Source organism: Pagrus major, chromosome 13 (assembly GCF_040436345.1).
Source record: "Pagrus major chromosome 13, Pma_NU_1.0".
Lineage (NCBI taxonomy): Eukaryota > Metazoa > Chordata > Actinopteri > Spariformes > Sparidae > Pagrus > Pagrus major.
Window position 1 is genome coordinate 2,727,729 of NC_133227.1, and position 23,045 is coordinate 2,750,773.

A 23,045-nucleotide genomic window follows, 5' to 3' on the forward strand; every position below is an offset into this window, starting at 1 on the left:
TTTGCAATTTGTGTGATTTGTCACCGTCAGAGGGATAAAGACATGGGAGCGTGTAACATCATTTTCATTTATTTATATCTTATTTATTTTTTTGTCCAAAAAGTCTGCTCTTTAGTGACTCCAGAATTAAACTCAAGGGTTGTTTGCCTGCGCACTACAGAAAAGAGAGACCTTTTAACACAGATATTATAATGTGCCCATACACCATGAAGCAGATGAGAGTTGTGGTGGTGTCATGTCAGGAAACAAACACAACGGCGCTACATTTGGGTCATTCAGAGGTGGAATTTAAGTCACAGCGTCAAAGGTGTTCACACGGCCAAATTAATGGAAAGAATGGGCCAAGGGAGGTTTGTTAACTGAGTTGAGGTTACACAAATTATGACATTCTCATCTTGATAGTCAGGATTCAGAATTGTCTTGACATTTGCTATCAAATCCTCTTTTTAAAATCTAAATGTTCTGCATTTAAACTTTGCATGTCTGCACCATCACAGTACAAAGTGAAAAATCCCAAATAGCAGTCGCTGTTCTGCGCACAGCGAGACAACATGTTTGATGATGTCAGTGTTTGATGGAACGTGTTAATGAAAAAGCTAATGAGATGTAATGACTCCTCAGCTCCAGTCTGTGAAAGTAAATATGTGAGCCCGAGTGTAGTAACACAGCCAGCAAGAACCTATCACTTCCCTTTTGAGCACTGTAATGAAATTATACTTTGTTTTTTTTCTGCCGATCACATTTACAAAACGTCCGTGCATCTCTAATATACATTTTGAAAGTAGGGAACACAGAATGTTAATGAGAGATGGGAACTAGTTTCTTTTCCTCAGAGCTGTGACTCGACATTTCTGGCCGTCATCTTCTTCTAATCAACAGTCATATGATAATAAACAAACTGCTTTCATTTGAGGCTTTTATTTTGGTGATGCTCAGCACTCAGAGTGGGAGCTGCTTTTTTGCTAACTAAATAGTTCCATGCACTCATCCCAAACATACTGCTGTTGAGGCCGCAGCAAAATTAAAATGCATTATTTATGTCTGTAAATATTATGGCAATTCCTTTAATGGGTCTCTCTGAATCTCTTGTTTCCCTCCAGGGTCTCGTCTTCGCCAGGAAGACTCCCCTCCCCGCATTGTGGAGCACCCTTCTGACCTCATTGTGTCCAAAGGGGAACCAGCCACTCTCAACTGCAAGGCAGAGGGCCGTCCAACCCCCACGGTGGAATGGTACAAAGATGGGGAGCGCGTTGAGACGGACCGTGACAACCCCCGTTCCCACCGCATGTTGCTGCCTAGCGGGTCCCTCTTCTTCCTACGCATCGTCCACGGGCGACGGAGCAAGCCCGACGATGGCAGCTACGTGTGCGTGGCCCGAAACTATCTGGGAGAGGCCGTAAGCCGGAACGCTTCTTTAGAAGTTGCACGTAAGTTTTTATCATGTCTCAGGTAGTGGCCTGGTCAAAGGAATCTCAGTGTTGCATGACACAGGAAGAAAAAAATGTAATGCAGTATGTATTAAGGTTGTTGACCTTTTGCGGGGTGTATGAGAATATGAAAATGTGTTAATGTTGAATCTGAAAAAGGTAGAGTTTATGTTAAATTAAGCATAACCTTTTGGGGCTGTTGTGCTAAGGGGTCCATATATAAGATGTCATCTGTCATAATAAGAGCAGCGTCACCTATCCACTGAACCCACAAGTGTGCGCGCGTATGCTTAGCCGTGTGTATAGCATGTGTGCGCACATGTGTGTGAATATGCTTTCAGACTGCTAGTGAGACCTGTCTGGATGACCTGTTTGAGTAATGTATGTGTGGAGATGTGAATCGCTCGGGGGAGGGAGAGAAAAGGGGGCAGGATTTTAACCTAGCTTTCACTGTTTGGATTTGGAAAGATGCAGCATGCTCCCAGCCAGTTCTCTCCCTGTGTGGGAGAGAGGCGCTCTGGGCTATTCACATTTCCATTATGTGCTAAACTGAGCTGATTTCTTGCCATGAACAAGATGCACACACGCTCGGACGCACACACAGATATACATGCATGCACACACAAACACCCACACTGTCTCCCCTGCTCTCTGTTTTCTCACTCTCGCAGAGATGTTGCACACAAGCAGGAAATAGGGAATTCCTGGCAAATGGTATATTGCAATTTGATTTGAAATTTACAAAAGATTTATCCGCCCAAGCAATTCTGTATATTTTCCCGTTGTAGACATTTTTGTTCTGTTTTGAACCATTAAATATGACATGTAATACTAATTGGAAGGGACACTCCGTATCAGATTTATGGTCTTTACAGTGCCATGGGCCTCATTATAGAAAAAACTTCCCTAACGGCTTGTCCTAGATTAAGGTTATAGGTTCATTTATGAGTCATTCTACAACACATTAAAATGCAGGTTGTTGTCCTTTTATGCTAACCAAGAAAAACAAATTTTTTGTGATGGAGTGTTAAGAAGTCCCACAGCCTGAGGAGAGAAGCTGCTCTGTAGTCTGGTGGTACGGCAGCGGGTACTTCTGTATCTTTTATCAGATGGCAGCAGGGTGAACAGACTGTGACAGACTGGTCAGACTGTGACTGACACCTCACTTCATCGATATCACTGATGCTTGGTAGATGGGTACCAATGATTTTCTGGGAATTCAAGTTTAAACGAGAGGAACGATCCTAGGTTTCTGTCACACAAGCAATTCCACATCTCATTGCTGTTTCCTATCTCAATCCCTACTAGAACAGTAAACTTGATTATGTCTATGTCTAGAGTGTACATGAGTCTGCCTGTATCCATGATGAAAATGCAATATCAATGGCTGTCTCAGTTCACTTCTCACTGGCTAGCTAGCTTGCAGTAATGGACAAGAAAAGGTGGGCGTTCAATTTTAGCTTCGATGAGCCAGAGACATTAATCATGTCGGTGGACGAGAGGAAATTGCATCTTATTAGGAAGATTTCTTCTCAAATGTTGGCCAAGGATAAGGAGTTGAAATGGCAAGAGGCGGCAGATGCTGTCACGTCAGTATACACAGCTTTAGGATTATAGGACCTACATGGTATTGAAGACGAATGAATCACGGGTGGATCCAGGCCACATTGCTACCAAATAATGTTTGACCATGTTTTGGTCCCCCAAAAGTCTGTATTGCCAACAAAACTGGCACTTTAACCAGAAAGAGCAAACTGTCATCAAAAAGCACAGTTACCTCCAGCATCCTGCTCTGTCTCTCTGTCCTTAAATTGTAGTACCTTCTCTCCTTGTGGGAAACCTCTACAGTATATTGCAGAAGCAGAAAACAGATAGCCTGGGTGACCTCTGTGGGGTTGCGTGAGATGCAAGCCCAGGATTTTAAAGACAGATCTGCAACCTCAGTCTGGAAGTCATACTTAGCAAAAAAAACAGAGTGCATTTGTCATCTCTGGCAGAGCCCCATGCTCCCTTGGGGGCCTCTCCAGAGCTGGACGCAACACATTGATCAAACTCAAAATTAATCGCTTCTGCAGTCGATAAACATGTATACCCGTGGTTAATACATGTCTATTTAAAGCATCACCATACAGTTTAAGAAACCTTTCAATCATTATATCAGTCTTTGTATTTTCCCCCATCTTCATTGTCAGTGGGTGAACAAACCTAACAGCAGTAGTACAGTGGTATGTTTGGCAGTTTTATTGAATATAGGACATGGTCTATACCAGAGATCATCAACTGGCTGGCCTCAGTCCACATCAAGCGGACTAAGGCTTCTCGTCCACCCTGCAGAATATGGACCAGTGGAAGAGACCCAGTAGGTTATGTCGCTTACCTTGCAGACCCCTGACAATGAGCCAAAAAGTCAGTTATTTAAAGATTATTCTCCAACTTCATCCCATGTACTCCATCAAAACTGCTCTGTTCCCAAGTGGCCATTCCAGCGGAGCAGCGCATGTAGTCGGAAAATTACAATGCTTGTCTCTCAGAGCAAGAAGCGTCACTTGGGGGGTTTTTGTTGGCCAACTACTGTATTTAGTCTCAAACTCTTTTTTTGTGTGTGTTGTGTCCTGGGATCCCAAAGAGTTTTTTCATTGAGATAAGGACTCATTCACAGTTCAACTCATTGGTAGTTGAACTGAGGGTTTTGTATTGATCACTGACTGCGTCTTTAGTGGATATATGAGCATATTATCTAGTTACCTACCATAAATGATGTAGTCTAATAAAAATATCATGAATTTGTGTAAGAATGTGAAATATAACAGAATAATAATTGTGACTAATTATGCCTGATTAAGCTAATTTAATTTAAAAGTCTGGCTTACTCTGTGTCTGCTCAGAACCAATTCTGGCCCTTGAACAAATGTAGTCGATGTAGCTGATAGCCTCCATCCTAATTTAGGATTCCTAACTTGGAGAAATTCTCCAGTAAGGAGTGTTCCATAATAGCTAAATTGCTATCCCGAGATGAGAAGGGATTTTTTTTTATTCAATGCAGTAAGTAGGAAACATGTTCCTATATGTCATCTTAAACTGAGATAAGATAGGATTTCAGACTTACTGTAAGACGTTTCTGTAATGAAGCCCCTGTTGTGGCTGGTGCAGATGTGTCACCCACTCCGGATCTGTGTTTGGCTCTAACAAGAAGTCATGGAAGAGGAAGAAAAAAGAAAAAAAAAACTGAGACAAGAGCCCTGAACCTAATAGAGGCAGAGTGGAGACATTATCTGAGATCATTGTGTGTTTTTGTGCACCGCATCCTCACTTTGTCTTATTGCCTTTTCCACATTAGACAATTGTATTTCTATTGTCTTCTTTTACTGGTGCTGTTTCCTCGCCTTTTTCCCGAATCAATAGTGGTGAACTGTCCTGGAAATACTAATGCTTGAGGAGATGCTGGTTATTTGAGAGGACACAGATTTTCTCCTATACAGAAATTGTGTGTCCATGTGTGTCTTTGTGTTCGTGTACGTTCTGTTCCAGAATACAGGATTAGCTTTGACATATAAAAATTAGACAATGTGGTATTTGGTATTCTAGTTGATTATGATCTCGTGCAAACCGACTAAAACAGTATCAGATTTCAGCCTGTGCTATACATCACATTTACATCGCACATCTTGAACAGTACAGTTGTATTTGAACATCCTTAATAATTCTCCCTCATAAAGAAACCAGAGACCCAAAACTGTCTTTACAGCATCAGGAGACAAATTTTATAGCTGCTCCACTGATTCCCTTGACTGAATAGACGCCGACTTTATGAACACAATGACTGTGTCAGAGTGATTTTGTGGGGATTTTCTGGTTCGCAATAAAGCTCATTTGTATTTTGCAGCTCAAACGGGCATCCTGAATTCATTTTCTGAGTTAATTGTCACATTTATTGTAAGTGTAGGCGCTGCAATTATTACTGATAAATCGTTTTTCTCTATTGTTGGAAAAGAGGTATGCTACTTATGTATCAGCAACACATATGGAGGGCGAAATAACAGATGCATTATATTCTTGGAAATATCGTGTACTAAACAGACAGGAACTAAATCTAAATATGAGGAAATAAATATGGAACATGTTTTCATTTTGGCTCCAGAGTTGCTTCAGTGTTTAAAATGCTGTCATGTGAGTGTTGAAGGATGTGTTGGAGAATATTGGATCACTCTTGAAGCCTTGTTCAGATCTCTTCATCAATTTTTAAGCATTTTGCTCTTTGTATGGGGACAATAACATTTTCGGGATGAGTATGAGCATGTCAGAGTGCAATTTGTACTGCAATAAGTATGCTAAAGGTGCAATTTGTAAGAATTGTCGTCCTCTCAAATTCATACAGCAAGGGGGCAACATGCCAACGGAGTAACCGCTAACTGCTGCTAACTGTAGATGCTGTTAGCTTGTTAGCTCAGTTAGCCGTGCAGCTAGCAGTCCAGACTGGGAGCTCGGAGTGGATTTCTGACAAAGGATAGGCTGGGCGCTAGCTGTTAGCATGCTAACTTCAGTAGAGACATTTTTGTTATAATGTCAAAACTGTTATTTCATCACATTCGATCAATAATTGTATTTATTTTTTGAATGTGTTAAACAAATCTTCTTACATATTGCACTTTTAAATGCTATTTTCACTTTAAAGCTGGATGGCCATATAATAACTGTGTAGGCTTTGGAATATAGTTGCTCCAAATTTAATTTTCCCCTTTGCATTGTTTTTTATAACTCCATATATTTTTAATGTTCACTACCTCATAGAAGAAGTTACATCCATTTATCTTTTTCAAAAGTTTACCCACAAATGAAGCTTCTTGCCAGTTAAAATTTAGTTCTGTGTTGTCTCCTCTTGTGCAAACAGTGTCAATAGGTTGTTTTTTCTCTTACATAAAAGACAGTACGACCATGGCAGCCTCAAGCCTTCTTTGTGTAATTTCGAATATCATGGCTACAGGGATGCATAATCGCATGACTCCTTCAGGGGCTACAGGATCCTGCCAGTACTGCTGCAGCCAAAGTTGTCATGCAATGCTGCGGGTGGGAGCAAGCGGTAGATGAAAGTGCTGTGGGGAGGCTCTGACAGTGAGCCTGGCTCAAAAAACGGTCTGTTTCCTCGGAGTCCACACACATCCTCAAATTTTCTAATGGGCTGTAGTATTGTATCTCGACCAGTGGCTTAGAAAATGTAGCTAACTAGAGGGGGCGCCGCTCCCTTGGGTGCATTTGTGCTGTACAAGCTCAATTTTGGTGGTTCGTCGTGCATTTTATGAGCCTCAGTCTGACTGAAATTTGAAGGGGCATTATTCATTCCATGTGGTGCAAAACACTTCAGCTGTTTAAGATGGTAGGGAAGCTTAAAATATGTAAATTATTTAGATATGGCTGACAAATCTACAGCCGGCAGCCTGGCAAAACCAGATAATACACCTCCTAATATTTGTTTATCTTATAAATTTACCAAGCCTCACTGGAAAAACACTTATTTCTAAACTGTGAATTTTCCATACATGTTGCAAAAGTAGAGGTCGTGACAAAGAACTACGTGTGTTTTCTTCCTTCCTCCCTTTATTATCTTATTTCCCTTATTACATACTAACACATTTGGTTTCCCTCAGGCTCACTTCAATACAACTATGATGTACATTAAAGGGACAGTTCAACACAAAATGGAAAACATGTATTTTCTCTCTTACCGGTGGTGTTATTTATCCATCTAGATTGTTTTGGTGTGATTTGCTGAGTTTTGGAGATATTGACCATAGGGATGTCTGCCTTCTCTCTAACTAGATGGCACTCTGCTTGTGGTGCTGCACCAAAAAAAAAAACACATTTGAAAAACTCAACCGCAATGTCTCTTTCCAGAAATCGTGACCTGGTTACTCAAGATAATCCACAGAACTTGTTTTGAGCAATTTCACAGAGGGACTTTAAATTAATCTGCATGGTTATTTCACGTCTTGTAGCACACTTGAGCTAAACTACAGGAAGTTGGGTTTGCAACTGAAGTGGTTTACATTGAACGCACAGCTTGATTTAGTTGAAAGAGACTGAACATAAGGATTCCCAGCCGTGCTTTTCTCGACGGCTAAAATTAAGAAAGCCAAAAGAGAGACACTGGAGGGAAGCAAATTTGATCCAAGGCCACGTTCTGTATCGGCTGAGAGACCATCACTGGGCACAAATCTGGAGTATTTTCACCCTTGTTGAAATTCTATTTCCTGCGCAGTCTTGTTGGGTGCATATTTGACACGAATGATAACATCAGCCATTTCACAAAGAAATGAGGCCATGTCTGTTTATTATTAGAAGGTCTTGTATTTTTGCTTGGGAAACAAGACTCATTGTGTTTCTCTTACTGTTGCAGCATGTCACGTTCCTCACATCCAAGTATGTAATTTTAATAATCGACAGTCACCTGCTGTCAATGTGTACAATCACACATGGCCAACCACTGAGCCAGCTTTTCACATCTTCGGTCTGTTTATTCAGACGCTGCAGCTGAGCGCTACTTCAGAGCAGCGTCAACAAACAACTGTGCGACCTCCAGGCCACCAGTGGACTGGCACTAATCATCAGAGTGAGTGGCTGTTGATGGAATTAGAACAGCTCCCTCAAACTATTAAGAAGGGACAGAACGACATAAACAGTGATGTGTTGAAGGGAGGTGTGGGCGGAGGGGCGGCGGATGCAAGGGTGTTCATTAGTACAAAACTGGAGAGCAAGATGGGCCCCCCTCTGTTTGACTGTGCTAAGTGAATTAGAAGTATAGTCACTCAGCCAGACAATCATCAATTAAATCTTCCCTGTTAAAGGCGGCCAACAAACTAACCACAATGCTGGATAAATCTGGTATCTGGATTGTGTTTTTAGTGCACTGTAGTCATTATTTTGATGAGAGATTAAACACGCTGGAGATTTATTTGAATTTTTTTATAGAATTAGTTGATTTAATGCTTTAGTTTCATTCCTTGATGTGCAGTTGTGGACGAAAAGGCGCTTGTAATAAATAGCAATAGCTTCAGAAGTGCCACCAATTTTGTTATCGAGCTACTAGTGCTTGCGATGCTGAACAGAAGTAATGTAACTTTTAGATGGAGCCTAACCCAGCATGTAGTATTTGATAGACATATTTGATATTACTATATATATTTGATAAACTATTTTTGAGTGCAGGGGATGAATTAAGAAGTCTCACAGCCTGAGGAAAGAAGCTGCTATGTAGTCTGGTGGTCTGTCAGCGGATACCTCTGTAGCTTTTGCCAGATGGAGGCAGGGTGAACAGGCTTTTACCGCGGTGGTGACCACGACAGCTTGTTTGTGATGTTGAGTCCCAGGAAACTAAAACCGGTTACCTGCTCCACCTCAGCTCCAGTGATGAAGACAGGGGTGTTTGTCTCAGCCTCTTCTATAGTTTTTGAGATATAGACCATCCAACAGACAGACATTACCATCCATGTCTTGTGTGTTTGCATCGCTGGCAAAATACATGTGTGGAGAAGTGAAATGTGAATTTTGAGCTTTGCTATTATTAACATTATTCAATTGAGGCCATAAAGGTTGCCAGAAAATGATCTAGCTTTGACCTCAGCTTGTGATGTGTCTCTTCCCTGTTGAGAAATAATCCTCATTCTCTGCTTCCTTGTCACTGAGTATTCTTCAGCCCCGAAGACTATGCTGTAAACAACAATAGCCTAATTTGGATAATTTGAGAGTCTAACCATGCTTTCTCCAACCATGAAAGCATCTCCCCTCCAAAATGCATCACATGGAAGGAATCATTTATCCTCACTTCCATATTTGTGCCTTGCAACTGGCATACACAGCGTGGGTAATGGATTAGAAAGTATTTGTGCTTGGTCAAGCATCCTGATCCAGGCCTCGGTTCTGGGTGGTATTTTTGTTGTGATACTAGAAATTAGGTTGTGGTCCGCCAGTAATATTATTAGGCACCTAGTTACCACTAGTAGTGAGATTCAGTAAAAATGTAGTACACCACTTACAGTACGGTTCAGAAGGACGTCTACTGGGAGGCACTCTCTGGTGTTTTGGAAAGTGGCGAGTTGCCATTAATCATGCATTTCACTCTTACCCATTGACAACATCCAAAGTTAGTGGCTGCCAGCCCTGTGTGTTCCCAGGCAGATTGTCAATGTTTTCTGTGAGTAGATAGGTTGGCCACATTGCACCATCTGTTGCCAGTCCAACAGCCCTCCTGTGTACTTATCCCCTGTTTGCCTTCCTCTGCCTTGCTCTCGTTAAGCCGGTGCAGAGTACTGAGTTTTGTGAACTCAGATAATCAGAACTGATCCTTCTCAGCCATCGAGGTGTCGGGGATAAGTTTACGTTCTCATTATATTTATCATTCGCAGTCATTATTATGAAATTATATTGTATACAAATTGATTGACTTAAGTTAAAAAACACTTAAAATGCAACTACACTGCAGACTGGAGTCTCTGTTAACAGTGGCAAACAGGCAGATCAGCGTTATACGCTCCTTCTCCTCCATGAAATGTCCGTGTCAGACACAATGTTTTTGTCTCAAAGAAAGAAATGACTACATGTATAACATTAGCCAAATTTTCAGGAAGGCTTAAATAATTAAAAATTTTGATAGACAGCATTTCACAAGCGTTTAAATTTCTCCTAATTGAACAACTCACAAAATTGAGAGGTTTTTATAAGGGAGTCTGGGGAATTTCCCTCCCTCTTCATCTCCTTGCCATTATCGACTGGAGTTGCCGGTGTTCATGTTTTCTGTCTGCTGTAATGCAAAATATTTTCACAATGTTGTACATTTTTGTTAACAACTGTTCAATATAAGTTATCTTGGCCATTCAAATTGAAACATAAATTTCCCACACAAGCGCCCTGTATGTTCGTGAGCTTCACATACACACTGATGGGGCTTCAACCTTCATTATTATGTGAATCTTACACGTGTATGTATAAAAAATGGAAAAGTGTATTGGAATGAGGACAGACCAGCAACAATTAGTTGATTAGTTGATCGCCAGCTATTTTGATAATTCATTAATCATTGCAGTCATTTTCCAATCAAAAGTGTCAAATGTTTGCTGCTTCCAGCCTCTTTAAGTTAAGCATTTGCTGTTTTTCTTTGTCAGTCATCATAGTAAATGAAGAGTCTTTGGTTTTGGACTGTTGGTTGGACAAAAGAAGCGATTTGAAGACGTCACTTTGGGCTCTGGGAAATTGTGATGAGCTTTTTTCACATTTTCGTTGACATTTTATAGCATAAACGATGAAATGACCAATCTTCGAAATAATTGGAGGATTAGTTTATAGTATTATCATCTCTTATGCTTTAAATGATGGGTATCTATTTGGATCCATGGTAAAAGATGTATCACTCAAGCACAGACATCACTAAGATGTTTATAGCTGTCAATATACCTGCAAGAGCCTTAGGTGGTGATCACACTGGAAAAAGTGAGGCATCGCAATACTTTTCCACCCAGCATGTCTAATCCTACTCAAACTGAGGCATTTTTTGCAGTTGGGACATCTTGCTGTGGTTAGGCAACACATAATCAGATATCCATGTCCTGTGTGCCAGCAAGCTACACATGACTATTTACAGCAGCTACATGAAGGCAAAACACAGCAACTGAAACACAAATCTAAATAAAACTGCCCGAAGGTTCGAGTGCTCCACTAATGTTACTCTAAACTCGATGTTTGTTGTTTATGTCTGGCAAGTTGTGTCCGTTTAATCAGACACCGTAGCTCCGGGTGGTCAGTAATAAGCACTGCTAGCCTTGTTTTCTCCATTTTTGTCGTTGACATTGCTGTTGGGAGAAGCGACCCCTGAGCTCTTGCGATTGGGCAGCAGAGGAAAAAGCTGCAGTGCCCCAGAGCGTGGATCTGTTCAGAGAGTCACACAAAACACACAAAAACGCTCAAAACTCTGACATATTGATCGACAAATGACAGTTATATAGCCCATGGTTATCATTTTTTGCCGGTTTGCACGTCGAATTCAGAATAGCCTCACAATAATGCGGTGTACTGGGATGAATATAATCATAAAGGATGACATTTGTGAGCAGTTGTCTGCATACATATCCCCTCTTGCCTGTTTCATTTGCATCCCTCAAATGTAACTCAGATGTATGTATAATAATAATGTATAGCTGATTGCCATCTGTCTTCTCTATCCAGTCAGAGCAGCATAATCACAAATGTACTATTTGCATTTTGTGCATACTTGCTGAAATTGCTGTCCACTGCAGTGGCTGATTGTAATAGCATATTTTAATATGGCTGATGGCACACAACCTCAGGTCAGCATATCTCATCATTTGTTAAATTATACGTTCTGTCAGTGTAAGACAATAATAAAACAATACCAGAAACATATAGGAGATTTGTTTTCATCTGTTTAAGGTGGGCTGATGTGTATAACAGTGCGAATATAGAGGTGGCCAGGCCAGGCAAGTGGAAATAATTTATGCATATTTTTTGGCTGAAGACAGTGAGATAAGGGGCTAGCATCTGGTGCTAACTGGACCATGCTCACTCCTCGGAGGTCTGTGCATTATGAGGTTCGGTAAGTTAGCTAAGGGCTAGCATCTGGTGTTAATTGGACCATGCAAACACCTTTAAGAGCTCTGGTGCACTTTCTTACAGTCGGTTGGAAGAAACATATGCCTGGTGTGAAGAAGCATACTAACTGGATTCACTCTGTTGCAGCTTGTTGTAGCTTTTTTAAATTCTTTTCGGAAGCAGCTGTATGTATGAGTAAGTTCAACATGTTACATTTTGCAGTCAATTAGTGTTGTTTTAACAAATTTACTCCCAAGTTTTATGTCTTTTCCAAAATGGTTTTCTACACTCAGTGGCCACTTTATTACTGTACACATTTACATTCTAATGCAAAACACCTCTGCCATAAAGTCTACCTTCAAGTTTCTGTGAAGACTATGATAAAGGTGGACTGTGAATAAAATAAAATTTAAAAAAAAATGAAATAAGGCAGTTAGTGCTGGTGTTGTACTGGACTGCATAGTATTGGGATGATGTTTCTAATATTCTGCTCCCCTTCATGCATGTAAATAAAGCCACCTTAAAGTATATTGTAGTCCAGTACAACACCATCACCTACTATGACCCAAATATATAATTAACTGTACATATGTCAAGTATTAAAATTATTATTAAGATTATTATCAATATTATACCTAGACATGACAGGACAAATGACTCGCTAGCTCCCCCTAAAGAGCGCCTCCCTTGACAAGTTTTACCTACATGGATGAAATTTGGTCCACATGTGTATTAGACCTAGATCTACAAAAAAGCCTCTTCGTATCATGAACTAAACCCAACAGGAAGTCAGTCATTTTGAATTTTTGTGGGGGCTGGTTTTGCCATTTAAAGGTGTTGTACTTGAACAAACTCCTACTACATATTTAATTTGAATTTGGCTTTTATTTTAAGAGTCTCCAATTTGCACAACTACCTACGTCGCTATAATAGTTCTACTTAATCTATATAGAATTTTGATTTCCATTTCAATAATACGTCAAGTCACCATTACCTTGCTTTCCCCATTAACAAGCAATAAAGTGCTGTCAAGCAAAATTATGATGAAAGATATTTGTCGGTGAGCTTTCTCCCAAGGGAATAACCAGAGTGCATTTGGCTTAGCTGGTTTGATTTATTTTTTTTATTTGTCCTCATATGAATTATTTAGCTTCCTAGATAGCATGGATGAGCGAGTACACCATTATCTGAACTATATCTGTTTAACTAAATTATCTGTATCCATATCTTTACTTGGAGCGGGTGGGGCTTAAACTGGAAGTGGGCTGATCAGAAGTTGCTTTACTTATATCCATATAGAAAATATATTTACAGAACAGCCTCAGAATTGAGCTTCAGACCAATGTTTTTGATTTAAAGAGCAAGAAAACGATTTATACAACAAGTTTTTAATACATTTGAATGAATAATCTTCATCCGAATAATGACACATTTTACTGGGATGATATTCGTAAAGCAAATGATCTGCACTGGATACTCATTTCAGCCATGTACTTGCTCAACCCGACTGGATATATTGTTTTATCAAATGCATCTAGGGCTGTTGTTGGACTTCCTTCAGAAGAAAACACATGACTAAATATAGCGTATTGCTGCCTGGTGAAAGGTTGCGTAAAGAGTTCATGAAAAGTGCAACTTGACACGTCAATGAAAAGTGTATGGCTGAAACTAGACTCGGCTGTATTCACTGTGAAGTCCACTCTAATGATATCATCAGTCAGATCCATTAGTATAACAGTGGCTATGTCTAAGAAGTCACTGGCAAAACTCTGGTAAAGGTCATATTGGGTCAAGCTGCTCACATGCACCTGTCACAGCCCTTGACTGAGGATCCCTGTTATGAATAAACCAAATCTTCCCGTCTGCCTGAGGTGTCCTGCCCACAAATTGAAAATCCTCCAGCAAAACAGTGTGGACGGGTTCAGCTGCCAGCTCCTCCGTCCCTCTCTGACAGACACTGCTTCTCCTGCAGTGAGAAAAAAATATGTTTACTGTCAAAGCAGCCTTGAGTTTGAACATTATAGTCCAGGAGAAGACTGAGAGATAAAAATGAATCCACACATTCCTTTTTTGAACGTGTTAATAACTGATATATTGACATCCTCCCATGCAATATATACAAACACATCTGATCATTTTGTGTGTACATGTCTGGGCTGGGACTTGCCACCGTCCGTATGACACAATGCATTTTCAATATGATGGATCACAAAATGATTCATTACACACCGCTGTCTACCTTTCAAGGTAATATATTGTGCCGCCTCACACCGTACATTATTTGCTATAGTTTAATGCAGTCGTGTTTCAACATTTGAATTTGAAATATGGCTACACATCTCCTTTTAGATGAGTTGGCGCTGGCTTAAGCTACTCCATTAGCAGACCTTGAATGAGGCCTTCACACTGTTACGGATACAGCTGTAACTTATTGCTGCTGTCATCGATGGGAGCTGCAGCTGGGTGTTGCCTTCTGTTTTCTGAGAGCTGCATCCAGACATGTTTCATAACCACTATATAAAGTCAGGTATCATTATTAGGATTCATAGAAGGGATAATAGGAACAAAAACAGTAAAATCACAGTAGTAATTTTCAAACTGGCCCTGAGCTTGGCAATGTGCTGTTTTGTACGTTGCAAAAAAATCGTAATGTTGCCAAATATACTGCATGCGCCTAATTCTGGTTAAGATATCAAATTATGATTAAAGGTGCAATATATAAGAATTGTAATTAAAACACTTCAAAAGTTAACTAAAATTATTAATAACCTTGAGAAATAACAGTTTTGACATGTTTTTTTTCATTGAAGAGATACAGTATCTACTGAAGTTAGCATGTGATAGCGGTGTCAACACCAAGTTTCCCCTGGTAGTCCGGCTAGCTGCACAGCTAACTGAGCTTACAAGCTAACAGTAGCTACAGTCATGGGTGTATAAATAATATACAGTTAGCAGCAGTTAGCAGTTACTCTGGTGAAATGCTGCACCTATTTTGGGGGGAGAATGAATTCAAGTCTTACATATTGCACCTTAAATATAAGACACAATGACTTAGGAAGTAACATTTCAGTGAGATATAGAGATTAGTTTTTGGAAATTCTACTTTAAAACGTATTTGAAAACAAGAAACATCTTCTATTCATTGTTTTTTTAACTTATTTCTGAAGTGGCATTTTTTCCAGTGTATGTCTGTGCAGGGACATGAGCGTCTTAATGTGTGTGATTGTGTGTGCATCTGAGTGTGACAAAGCTAAGTCATGTGTCTCTCAGCAAAATGATAATAGCTCATAATTGTAGCTGTGCAGTGATTGATGTGCAGTTTCTGCATAAACGTAAGCCTCGCAAGATGGCATCTTCAGGCACATTTGTTACTAATGAAACAAAGACAACATGGAGGGACTTTTGCACTTTCATATGCAGTAGCATTGTAATGTAGCATACAAACAGAATCTTTCTTTTCTGGTATTTTATGCTGGGCTGGAAGCTAGTCATTGTGTTGGAATATACCTTGTATTTTCATGGTGTACTGCCCCTAATTTAAGTAAATATATAAACTACCTCAGTGGTCTCTAGTCTGCTGGGTGATGAGAGTGAAGAACATCACCAGCCAGCCAGAGGGACTCTGCAGTTGGTTTATTATTCATGTGGCCCACACAACATTTCACCAATCTAGGCCAAAGCGCTGTTATAGTTGCTAAGTGTCATCTTCCAGACTTCCGTTCGCCCATTCATTCACCTCCATCACGTCAGTTTACCCAGAAATCGTCAACAACTCTATCCATTGCATCCTCCCGATTCACAAGAAGCGGAGAGTGTCAAGGCCAGGGCAGCAAGAAGATGACATCAGACTTCCCCCTTACACACCTCAGTGAGTAAAAAGGAAAAGGAATATCCGGTAGCTTGATTAATTCATGAAATCCACTGAATGTAGTATCTTACTTTTATTCACCCCCCAAGCCCACACACTCAAGCATCTGTTTTCTTCTGCTTTTTACCTGGCCTAGGTTATTTCATAAATAAATGCTTTTTACAAAACAGAGAGTGCTGTTCTGCGGCCTGTCGTTGCTTTTTATGCCGACGAAGCCTCAAAGTGCTGCACCCCAGTGTGTGTCAATTCATTCTCCACTCTTGTACAGGATGTAATTGCAACAAGGCAGCAAATTAGATTCCATCCCATGTGACATGTGTCTGTTTGTGTGAAGCAAGCCATACTTGTTGTTGGTGTTGTGAGGAAAGAGGGTTGGACTGGATGTCAGATTCAGAGCCAGCATACCAAGCCTCAATTCCAGTCCCAATTTTTACCCCTTCCTCTTGTTTTTGAGTGCCCCTCAGAATACTTACTCATACGTCATCAGTAGTCACTAATACCATTTATGTGAACAGATGCAACTGGACATTTCTAATATGCTGTGATGACTCTTGCATTACTGATATTTCCACAATGTAAACTGACATTAAAAGAGCAATATGTAGGAATTGGCCACCTGTCAAATTCATACTGACAGGGCAGCATATCATCAGCGTAACCGCTAACTATAGCTGCTGTTATCTAGTAAGCTTAGTTACCCATGCAGCTAGCGGCCATAATAGTCGATTCTGCCTGAACTGGGAGCACATTCGGGGAGTTTTGGTGTTGTTTACTATTGGACTGTCACATCTTGATGTACAAAGTGGCTACGGGCTAGCTGGCTAGCATGCTAACTTCAAAAAACATCCCTGCAACACAGTACATATGCTGTACATCTATGACATTACGTCAAAACTTCACAAACTTTTGCCTTAACAAAAATCCTGCCAGTCTGCACTGATATTAGAGGAGCCGGACCAAGAGCAGCAACTTCACTGTTGGACTTTAGTTAAATTTCAGGCATCACATGTCATCAAAAGGAGGGCGACTACAACTTTGATAAACAGCAAAATGCGGGACTGCACTAATCAGTGTAATGTTAGCTAGCTAGCTAGTTAGCTACCGAGACTACAGCAAACTAGTAGCAATTGTTTTCCGCTTGACCATTATACATTGAAACAACAGTTTGAAGTGTGCCTCTGTTTGGAGGGCCATGTAGCCCTAACCTTTGCCCAACCCCTCTATCCCAACAAGAATCAGGACGCCCTACTTTCACTATATGTAATGGAAGGGGAGGGCCTTAATGTTTACCTTCCTTTACAAACCTCAATGTGCTTTACTTTCTGTCCTTTACACCAAATAGTCTCATTCACTTTCACAGTCCTCCATTTTATGACTGCTCCTCAATAAGCACCATATTCCCTCACTACTCCACTCACTAGATTACTACCTCATCTCCAACAATAAAAACATAATTTCTAAGAGAAAGTTGTTAGTATGGATCTGCTGCCTTCCACATCATGGATTTTTGTGCACTTTAAGTATGCTTCATTTGCTGTATGCTGTAGGGACTCTTAAGTCCCTCTCTGCAGTTGTAAAATTCCCTTATCTGAATTAAAAGTGATAGGAAGCACGTGTCGTGGAGCTGCTGAGCCTATACTGGCTTAACTTCATACTTAAAGACACTTTACACTAGTTCACAGTGAAGGATGGCATGGCGTGTAATTGCATTTGTTGTCGAAGTGAAACGCTTTTTTTTTTTTTTTTTTTTTAACCAAAGACTCAAAGAGCAGCCAGACACCCAAAGAGTGTCTGGCTGCTGTGTGGGGTGGTAAGAAAAAAAAAAGGTTATTGTAGGCTGAGTTGAGTGTAACTGTGACGCAGACATAACAAGACTAAGTGGATGTTGCACAATAGCAGCAGTTGGTGGATCATAGGAGCCACAACACTGTGCTATCCCCTATTTTTACTTTATCCTTTATCCTTTATCCTTTATATCCTAGGCTGAGTACCGGGGAGGGAAAGATGGTGGAAGATAACAACTTATTCATATGCATCATGTAGAAAACCATAGCAGAAAGATCTAAGCACACTTTATAATTGAATACATCGATTTAATTATACACAAGACAAACATGTGTAAAACAGTTTCATATGTGTTGCTGTGTAAAGGGTGATGCTCTCATGGTTAGTGGGTTAGCTTGGTTCTCATGCTCCAGTAGTTAATGTGCACTAGTCCATCGCTGCAGATGTTGTCCGCATGGGGACTGCGACTGAGGAGTGACCAACGGAGCTCAGCGTGGGGAGGGATGGACAGTGTGTTCCAGAACAGATGTTACCAGCCTTTGTGCGTTTGTCATTTGGGCTTTAATCTGGTCACTGAAGGGCATTAGAGTATATAGAAGGCAAAGGCTCACGGATGCTGCCGTGCACGGGCACCCCAGCTGTCTGCACCCTTCGGACGCCACCCAACACACATACACACACACACACCTAAATCCTAAATTCACTCCCATATTCAAGCTCCTCCTCGTCAAATCCATGCTCAGGCACACATGCAAAGCAACCAAACAGCACACAGTTTGTAATTGGCTCAGAATTAGGGCACATGGTGTATTGTTGAACCTGTGGAGATTATGCATTATGCTTGAATCTGTGGAGATTATGCAGCTCTGGGATATTATGCCTCCATTTTCTCTGATTGCCTCTGTGTTATTTCCCTGCCTGTGTCACAGCGAACATCCCACTCATTCCATCCCTTCTCTCCCTAATATTGTACCTCATTCTCTTTTCACTTTCCTCTCAATTCCCCTCTGTTGTTCTGCACCCTTAACTCCTCTCCCTCTAAGATTCTCTCTCTCCTCTTCACCCCCTCCACCCTCCTCCTCCTCCTCCTCCTCCTCCTCTCTGCCTCCCCTCCGTAGGGCCTCTGGCTGTCTCCCCACAAGTGATGTTCTCCTGGCCAGATGATGCATGCATATCTCTTGTGTCTTCTTGATGCTAACTCACGTCGACACTTGCACGGCATTGTGGGATTATGCTCTCGGTCATATTTCATGTAATGATGAAAATGATGATGGTGATGAGGATTCAGGGGTTGAGTGGGGAGAGTGGGGGGGGTTGTTTCTATTTTCTGCCCTTGTCTTTTCTTCAATATCAATCAGGGCGGTGAGATAAGATGGAATAATTGGGTGTTCACAGAAAGTGGAGACGGAATAACAAGTTTCGGTTCGAGTTTGGTTCCCTTTCACTTTCCGTATCGTTGGAGCAACACGCAGTGCGCTACACAAAAGGACCAGCCAGAACTGCACCACTTTCACAGCTGCTAATCCCTGAATCGTCTGTTTTCTTCTCATATTGGATGTTTTGTTTCTTTTGTTCGCGTCGTGAGCAACCATGTTTGCATGAACACCACGTTCAGAAGAAGAGACAGGAAGTGAAAATCATCCTTAATAGAGTAGCATTTTCCTCACAAGGGGAAATATGTTCAGAGTGAGAGGGAAAACAGGGAGGATAAACACATTCAGGGGAAAGGGGAGGGGTACGGTTATTGGACTAACCCTGGAGAGAGACAGGATGAGTGGGGGCCACGGCAGACTTTTTGCCCTCCAACAGTGTCTCCTCCATGTGTGCGTGTGTGCAGTGTATTTGTGTGCGAGATGTGTGCAGTACTGTGCACATTTCAGGGACTTGCAGCAGCTATGCAAAGCTGTGTCAGTGGATATAGCATCTATGGAAGAGAGATTTCTTCACAGTCTTCGCTACACCCTAATTAATCTGCTTAAACCTGCTAGGCCTGTCTCCAGCACTCTTACACATCAGAAAAGCCAGGCAGCTCAGAATCCAACCAGGATTTTCTCCATGGATGCCAGTGGAAAATCACTCCAGCCCACACAGCTGACAGTTCTCTGTCAGAGTGTGCAGAAATGCATATAAAATAGAGACAAACATACACCTCATCATTTCCCTTGAAGGATGTTGGGTGGGGAGGCGGTTGTCACAAGGGGTCATGAAGCCCCTGAAACAATCAGGTTGTTGGTTTGAATTGCCTGCCTACTGGGTAACAGGCACTTCCGTATAGCCAACAGATGAAGCAATTTGTGGTCAGTTGAGTTCTTTGAGCCTTGCCCCAGGCGATGGCTGTGATCTGGGCCTCACACAAATCCCAATGACAAAAGAGTGACATTCATTTTCTGTCTCTTTCACTCACTGTTACTGCCAGAGCTGTTGTAAACACTTCTCTTGGAAATATTTAATGGAGCCAGACCATACAGTCAACCGTTTGTGGAAACTGTCCCAACTTAAATTCAGTATACTCACCGAACTTCATTCAAGTCTGCTGTTACAATTGGCCACTTAATCAATTAGTTGAAAGAAAGAAAATTAATCACAAACTCTTTTTATTAATTGTTAATTGTTTCCGGTAATTTTTTAAACATTTTATTGATAATGCATATTTTTTTATTATGTTTTCAACTAAAATTCTTACATATTGCGCCTTTAATGCTATTAGAGAGCTTTTGCATGAAACAATTTCTGCATATTTTGCTTGCCACAGTAGACTACAGATTCCTACACTGACCATCAAATCATTAACTGCAAAGCTACTCTTTCATGACTGATTTTAAAGGTGCAATATGTAAAAAGCAAATTTTCATTCAACAACTAAACACTATTAACAGAATTCAAATAAATAAAGAGTTTTAACGTTATTTAAAAACATTGATGTAATGTGTTGCAGAGATATCTAATTAAGTTAGCATGCTAACCAGCTAGCCCCAGCCTGTCCTTTTTCATAATACCACTAGTTGCACGGCTAACTGAGCTAACTAGCTAACAGCAGTTACAGTTAGTGAAATGTTGCCCCCATTTGTTTTGAGTTCCAGAGGTGGCCAATTCTTACATACTGCATCTTTAACTAATCATAAGGATTGTGTGGTGTTGCTTGTCTAAGTATGTTTTGGATCTGCAGGGCAACTTCTTGGCTCAGCTCAGTGTTATGTTTTTGATATTATGTGTAAAATGTATGTGAATGACATGTAACATCTCTTACTCAATACACTATGGAACTGAATTGTGGGAGTTCATCGATTGTGATTTAGTAAGGATGAATGAATGAAAACAAAACATTTTGTTGTGATTCTGTACATTTGGACTGCAATCTTATAAGTAACAGCTTGCTCAAGGACAATTAAAAAAGAGAAATACGGACGTGTTTTGTATATCAAACCCGTTTTCTTACAATGGCAAGACAATTACAGTTTTAACACTTGACCTGCCTGTTCTATCGATTTGAAATCAAACATCTCCTCTGAATGTTGCTGGCGCAGCCGAAGCGTTCGCAATCACTCTTATTAAACTTCCAGACAGTCCGCTGGAGCTTACCTCACTACTATTAGAGTCAGACATTAAAGGGCTTTTTAGCATTTTGTGAAATGAAGAATGTAATTCATCATCCACGTGTAGACACAGTTTTGCATGTTAATGCTATTATGGAAGGAACACAGGCACAGGCCTTTTAACATAATTAATTTGTATTTTTAAGGTGTGTCACTTATTGAGTGGAAAATGGATGAGAAGATTAACAAAATGACTCAATTCATGTAATTTGCTAAGCCAAAAAGCAGTGTTTGTGTGGATTTAAGTGATGTGTTTACTAAACTGCTTGCTCATTGTGTGGTGAAATGGAAATACCTGAAGGGAAGGGATGGGAACAAATGGCTGATGGGGACGTTTTTGAGTTTAAGTGTGTTTTTGTCTTATATGTTTGGTCAGTTTTATACAATATAGTTAATTTCTGTGTCATTGTTGACCATTTTTACTAAAGTGGATAAAGTATGGAAGTAGCCGGTTTGTTGCTCATTAAACTGTGGCTGGAAATCTACTTATCCCCAAAATGATATTATAGACACAACAAAATAAAGACTCTGCAGTTCTCTTACTGTACATCGAGGATAATTGGCATCAAGTACGACTTTGGCTTTGAACTGAATTTCTTAAAAAATGTTTTCCTTTTCCCATTCTTACCTTTTTTTCTAGCTCTGTATTGTTTTTCATCTATTTTCTTTTAAAACCTGATGATTTTATGACTTGTGTGTTTGTGAAGCACTTTGTAAGTTTGTTTTTGAAAAGTGCTCTATAAATAAAGATTATTATTGTTTTAATCTCATCAAAGTCCGTCACATTTCCAGCTTGGTTAGTCCTTATTTTAAGTGCAAAGTGGCTCTTTAGAGAGTCAAGCACGTGATGTTTTTAGTTGAGTACAGAGGGTACCATCATTGTTAGAAGACATTCACTAGTGACACGGCCAGAGGCGAAAGCCTGATATTAACTCTGGAGGGGACAGTTACATGGAATTTTCCGAAGAGCAATTCCTGAGGGGGTCATTGCATTGCCAGCTTCACTCATTGAGCCAAATTCAAACAGCTGCAAACATTGGTGGAGCTTACATAAAGAGTGACTGTAAAAAGCGACATTACTGGTAGTGTAAAAAGCTCAGAATATGCAATTCAGTCTACAAGTTTGTGTGAGGGCACTTGTAAAGATGCCGTTCCTTCCTTCTCTCGGCCAGCTCGGTTAATATCGCCTCGGATGACCAGCTCCCGTCATGACTTAGTTAGATCGCAAGCCTATCCATGTGCAGTCATCCACACAGGCTGTTTTTCAACATCAAATATGAACATTTTTCCCTGTCTGTTTTGCATATTTTATTGAATTAATTCATGTTTGCATTAAGTATTTACAATATTATATTTTTTATTACAGGATTGTGCTCAGTTGAGTGTCCTGTGCCACGCTGCCACAGAAAGAGAAATGGCTGTAAATATTTAGTGTTATTCTAAAAATGGATTCATTTATAGTCTTGCCCAGACTCAGCAGGACAATTCTAATTAACCAAAATAATTCCTGACAAATGTAGTTTAACTTATGAGTAAGCGTGTTTGAATTCATTATCTCCCATGCAGAAGGGCGGATTATTAAAATAATTTTGTGACCCGATTACTGTTTAAGGGTTTGTTAGAGCGGACTAGCAGCTACTTCTCAGATTTAAACAGCCGATCAAAGCAGTTTCAGTTTGTTGTCGGGAACAGCTGTCTTGTCCATTGTGAAGTCTGGTTTAAAGACAAGAGGAGATCAGGTATCCTTCAAAGAGCGCCTTCCCTGAAGCAACTTCCATT

At 40.5% G+C, this 23,045-nt stretch overlaps 1 protein-coding gene across 2 annotated transcripts in view; it reads left to right on the plus strand.

Annotated features, from left to right (window-relative positions):
- The first annotated feature begins 1,187 nt into the window (after positions 1-1,187).
- LOC141007716 (roundabout homolog 2-like) overlaps positions 1,188-23,045 on the plus strand; it is an 84,295-nt gene continuing 62,437 nt past the window's right edge. For both annotated transcript variants that reach the window (XM_073480103.1, XM_073480104.1), the window contains exon 1: positions 1,188-1,427. In XM_073480103.1, coding sequence (XP_073336204.1) covers positions 1,286-1,427 — 142 coding nt within the window. In that variant the 5' untranslated portion in view covers positions 1,188-1,285. The remainder of the gene's footprint in view (positions 1,428-23,045) is intronic.